Here is a 6,120-nt window from a genome sequence, read left to right on the forward strand (position 1 = left end):
CTCAGAGTCATTTACTACTCAACACAAGAGACAACCCTAAAAACAACTATCCAGGTACCACACTTACATAAAAGATGCTACTGGAGTACATTAAGTGAAAGGATCACCTCATTCTGTCTGCTGACATCAGAAAACATTTGAAAGACTTAATATCTGAACCTGGTCTTAATGGAGAAATAGGCACATGGGGAAGTGAGGACCCTGAGGTTAATCAGGCCGACTGAGAGATGCATACTGTAGTGAACGTAAACTACCCCCCTCCACACAAAAGAAGCTGGAAAGGTGGGAGGTAGGAGCTGGGAAAGGGAGAGGCAGTGTCCAGATTCTAAAAGGCTTTGTCTGCCAGGCTACGCCAGTAAGTCAGAATTTTATCTTGTCTTTGGGGTAAGAAACCATTTAAGAATTATAGGGAATAAAGTGCCTAATGAGATTATATTTACAATTTAGAAGGAATATCAAAACAGACTGTAGATGAAGCCAGTCAGAAAGCAAGAGAGATTAGTGAAAAGACTGCTCCAATAGGACATTATGAAGCCTGAACTAAGACACTGACAGCAAGAAAAGCAAGAGTTAAAAGCATAGGTATGTACAAAGTGTCAAAAGAATACAAACATCTAAGAGGAAATCTATCCAGTGAAATCAGAGAAAGCTTCACAGGGGAGGTGGTATTTGCACTGGGCCCTGAACAAGGAAAATTTGCCATACGGAAAATGAGAGAAAAGGACAGAACAACACAGTGAAAGGGGAAGACAGAATGCTTAATGACCTGAGATCTTGTAAGAGTAGTAATTCTATCCTTTTGGAGATCAAGCAGTTAGTAAATATTTACTGAAAGCCTAAAATATGCCGTGGATCTTGATGAAACAAATGAAACTTAAGATCACCTTTCCCAAAATAATACACTTGGAAATTCACAGGCAAATTTTAATTACAGGAGTAACTAAGATTACATTTTGGTCCAAGAACTCCAAGTACAGTACCCCCGCATAAGAGTAGGATTTTGGTGATGAGACTGGCTAGGTTAAGAGCTGATAAGTAAACTGGGGGTAAGGTGGTGAAGACTTTTTATTCTAAGGCTAAGAAATCTGGATAACTCAACAACTCCGGGAACACTGTTTTTTACAGATTATCTTATTTAGTCCATACAACAATACATTTACGTGGATAACAGTAAGTACTATTATTATTCTATTTGCCAATGAGAAAACTAAGGGTTAAAGAAAATTACATACCAAGGTCACATCCCAGTATGCCTATCTGACTTAGACCCTTTGTACTCAATCACTAACTTAAGAGAAACTTAAATATATGCCATACTTACTTATTTTTTAACATTTAAAAATCTGTAAGCCACTATTAGTCTAGAATCTAAGAGTATTTCATATAAACAAGGTTTACTCATAAAACTACTTTGTCTGGTATTCTCAAAGTATAACCATTCACCCAATAATTTCAGATTTGTTAATGTTACTTAAAAAGCCTTCGATATGTATACAAAGAAAACTACCAGTTGTAAAACTTTAGGAATCATGATGCTCAAAATATAGCAAAAACTTGAGAGGACATCATCAATTTTTCAATAAAACCAAGAAAGACTGTTTTCTGGAGTTAATCTTATCCACACCGTTTGGAAGACAATGTTTTCAGAAAAAAGAATTAAGGGAAAGGAGGGAAAAGCCACATCCCATAGTCATTGAATACAAATGCTCACTGAATACAAGTTGATCTAAGTATCATTTTCTTAGTAACTATTACTTCTGAAGTTTCATTTTTATCATCTTCACAAACTTCTGAAAATTGAAAACATGCCCAGAATGAGACAAGCTCTCTATCCTTTCATATGTTGGTTTATTTCTTGATTTGGTGCAATTCCAAAGATAGAGCCATACTGCAAGAGCAGGAGGGAATATGGTCCCAGCCTGTTGCAGGAGAGATCTACTTGGTACAATCTAAGTCTCTGGAACACTTCTAAACTAAATACCTGATGGGGCACCTGCGTGGCTCAGTTCGTTAAGCATATGCCTTTGGCTCAGGTGATGATCCTGGGATTCTGGGATCGAGCCCCGAGTCAGGCTCCCTGCTCAGAGGGGAGTCTTTTCTCCCTCTGCCTCTGCCATTCCACCTGCTTGTGCTCACACTCACTCTCTCTCAAATAAATAAATAAAATCCTAAAAAAAAACAACAACAACCCTAAATAACCTGATGAAAATACTTTTGTGGCAGTTAAGTATCCCAGAAAGCACAAGTCAGGCTACCTATCTTTACATATTAAGTGCTCCTAGAGGGCATGTTCCTATCGCCAGCACTTAGTGCAATGTCAGGCACACCACAGTGAGTGGATGAATAAATCATTCTGCCTTTCAAATGTGAAACCAAGAGCTATTCAACCAAATTTGAATGGTGACATTGTTCCTCCTCCATCATAAAATTATGAACAAGGACACCCCGAATTGATTTTATCTGGGCTATTGGAAAAAAGTGACAAAAATATTGTGACAGATATTGTTTAGAGTTGTATATAAACTTTCTATTCTACTGTTTGTATAAAGCACTATAAGGAGAATCAGTTCAGAAAACAAAGTAAATTCCACAGGCACAGTTTGCCCAAGGTTATTAGCTAATAAGTGGCAGAGTCACAATTAGGACCCAACTAGCTCTCAATCCAATGCTTCCTATCATAACATATCATCATCAAAGGGACATCCTTCTTATTTCATTTATTAGTAAAAAAAAAATATTTTGGGAAAAATTTTAGGCCAAAAGGAAAACTCACAAAAAAGACAAATTACAAAAGTACTTTCCTTCTTAAATTCTCCTGTGCCCTTACATTTCTAGGTGTCACCAAGACTCAAGACATCAAGCACTAGGCATAAAGCCAAAAAAAAAAAAAAAAAAAAAGTGAGAGAGAAATACACACACACACACACAGATCAATATATATATATATATATATTGAATGGTATACTCTGACAAGCTTCAATTTGACTAGTTACATCCATTCTTCTTATCTAAGATGACAACACAAGCTTAGAAGGCTTCTCCCAAACCCACACTTCTATCCTCCTCCTCACTCCTCCTCCTTGTCCAATTACTCCCCATTCTCCCAAAGCTTCAAATTTTCCTTCTATCTCTACCTTTGGCACTGAAATGCTCTGCTCCCCTTCCCTCCCCCAACATTCCCATGACTCAATTAATCCTTTCAGCCATAGGGGCTTCCGGGACCACCCTATCTAAAGTGGCCTCTCCCAGTTACTTCTAAGTTCATAACTACAATGCATAGTTAAACGTTTAATTTATTTTTACTAGTTAATTGTCGTTCCCATTACGATGTCCCATGATGGCTTTCCCCTCTCCACTGTCTCTACAACACCTCCTTTTCCATCATTACCAAAACTGTTTTTGGAAATGCTGTTATTTCTACCACCTGCTCCCAACTGTAAGCTCATCAAGGGTAAGTGTTGTCTTATTCATTTCCTCAGCACTTGGTAAAGTGCCTGACATCATCCAACACAGTCAGTAAAAGTTTGTAGAATAAATGTGTGTAGTAAATAGAAATGTTCATTAATAGGGAAGAAGCAAAGAACAATTACACCTCAACACTTCCTAGCGCAGGGAAATGCTGCAGGGTGTAGACATAAAAACTGTAATGATACAATGTATTAGCAAGGACAAAATTCCATTTGAAGAGATGAGGTGTCTCTAGCTCAGTAGAGAGGAGGAAGAAAAGCAATCAAGCAAGTCTACTTTTTATTTTCCACTGGACCAAAAGAGCAAATTGTCCCCTAAAATTACAACTTTGGAACACTGCAATTTATTCAGCACACTCAACTACTCATCAAGAGTCCAAGTACCAACCTACTACTATTATTTTGCATTCTCTAAGATACACCAGGTGAGGAGCAGAGGGCTGGCCCCGAAACTGGCAGAACAAACAGCAAAAGTAGAAGTAATAATGACATATCTTTAAATTTATAGAGGAAAAACCTCGAAGTGGCCATGGAGACCAAACTAAACATACCAATAAATATGTAACCACAGGTTAGGACCCACTATGGCATAGAAATGGTCATACCACTGCCAAAAGAGACCACACTCCCCATCTTTCTCAAACCTCTTCTACTCAAAGACCGTAATAGCCACTACAAGGCTCAATAGCCTCATTCCTGGTAGCACAATTCTCAAAGGACCACAGAAAAGGCGAAAAGAACAGCTTAACAGTCTCCCCCCCCCCCGACCTCAAAAAAATAAAATAAAAATTAAATAAAATAAGAAAAAAGAAAAAAACTAAACAACCAAAGGGCTCCACAATCCCTAATGAGAAAGCCCTAGACGCCTTTCAAAGCCAACTGTCAGACCTTTTAAGGGCCCAGATGACGTTGACTCCAAAGATAAGTCTCTGGCCCCAACACATATCTCCGGATTATTCAAGAAAACCCAGGTTTTCCAGTTTGGAGATCTGCACTCAAAAAAGGATCTCCCAGCAGGAACGAGCAATCAATCTCTCAAGAGGCAATGGCGCTCCAACCATCCGGCAGGGGGACAGGCAACGGCGACAGGGCACGGCCCTTCCAGGGAGCCGCCGGCGCCCTCCGGGCTCTCAGTCTGGCCCAGCGCAACCCGCCCTGGCGGTGGCCAAAGTCGGGCAGTGGTGAAGGGGGGCCAGCGGTCGAGCTTCCCGAGCTGGGCCTTCCCGGCCCGGGGGCGCGGCGAGACACCAAGGTGGCGCCTTTCAGTCCGGCCCCGGCTGCGGCAACGGATCCGGGGCCTCTTCCCCTGGCCTCCCCACCCCGCCGCCCTCAGCCAGCCAGTCAGCCCCTCACCTGGCAGAAGCTCCGGCAGTAGTTCAAAGATGAGACCTCCGACACCTCCTGCTCCCTCAGCTCTGTCTCCAGCTGCCACAGACACGGTCGCAGTCCCGGGGCTCCCGGCGCCGGAGATGCAGGGCGATGACCCCGAGCCATGGACTCAGTCTCGGTTCCGTCTCCGGCTCCCGTTCCCGCCGGAGCCTCAGCCCCGGCCCCGGCGGCGACGGCGGCGTCTCCCTTTCCGTCCGCCATCTTCCCACGGCCCAGCAGCGCGTAGGCAACCAAGCCACGTGATTCAGCCCTGACCCCGCCCCCGGCCGACCGCACGTGGTGACGCACTCCTTGGCGACGCGGGCGCCGGCCGGATTCCGTCACTGGGACTCAGGGTGCTCCTCCTCTCGGCGGCCTTCCCAACAGCCGCCCTGGCAACAGCCTGGAGGCAGCTGGCCTCACTCCTACCTGCCTCAGCCTTTCCAGACTCTTTGGAGTCACGGAGTCACCGAGCCTGACATACATGTAGACATAACCTAGATATGAGAGGGATGACACCTGAGCTGCAATCTAAAGAAAGGGAAAAGCATCCCCAGTAGAATATAAGCAAAGGTTATGAAGCTGAATGAAATGAAGACTAGCTCCGTGAGAAGGTGGTTTCTATCAGTGGGCATTACAAGTCAGTAGGGAAACGATAATGATGCTGAGAAAAATTTTTCCAATAGAAAAAAAAATAATAAAATTAGATTTCTACTTAAAACCATATACAAAAATAAATCCCGGATGGATTAAAGGCCTCGAAATATTTTTCAGAAAATATATCTGTATGTTATCAGAATAAGGAAGAATTTCTTAAATAGGATCCAAAAAGCACAAACCATGTGGGAAAATATTGTTAGATTTGATTGCATTAAAATTTGTTAATTCTGGGGCACCTGGGTGGCACAGCGGTTAAGCGTCTGCCTTCAGCTCAGGGCGTGATCCCGGCGTTCTGGGATCGAGCCCCACATCAGGCTCCTCTGCTAGGAGCCTGCTTCTTCCTCTCCCACTTCCACTGCTTGTGTTCCCTCTCTCGCTGGCTGTCTCTCTCTGTCAAATAAAAATAAATAAAATCTTTAAAAAAAAATTTGTTAATTCTGTAGCAACATAAGTTTAAAAAGATGCAACACAAAGACAAGCCAAAAACTAGATGGTATTCATATATACAAAACCATCAATAAATTAATATCCAAAAATGTTCCCAAAATCAAAAGGAAAAAAGCATACAATCCAGTAGAAAAGTAAATAAAGGATATACAGAGCTAGTCATCAAAAAATGAATATG

General features: G+C 42.3%; 1 protein-coding gene across 1 annotated transcript in view; it reads right to left on the reverse strand.

Moving 5' to 3' along the window:
* The window catches only part of RLF (RLF zinc finger), an 85,223-nt gene extending 80,150 nt beyond the window's left edge, over positions 1-5,073 (reverse strand). Inside the window, exon 1 of the mRNA XM_045771893.2 lies at positions 4,821-5,073. Within this exon, the coding sequence (XP_045627849.2) occupies positions 4,821-5,057 (237 nt within the window). The 5' untranslated portion in view covers positions 5,058-5,073. The remainder of the gene's footprint in view (positions 1-4,820) is intronic.
* Positions 5,074-6,120: the final 1,047 nt, after the last annotated feature.

The sequence above is a fragment of the Ursus americanus genome, chromosome 33 (assembly GCF_024610735.1).
Source record: "Ursus americanus isolate L20-20 chromosome 33, mUrsAme1.1.p, whole genome shotgun sequence".
Taxonomy (NCBI): Eukaryota; Metazoa; Chordata; class Mammalia; order Carnivora; family Ursidae; genus Ursus; species Ursus americanus.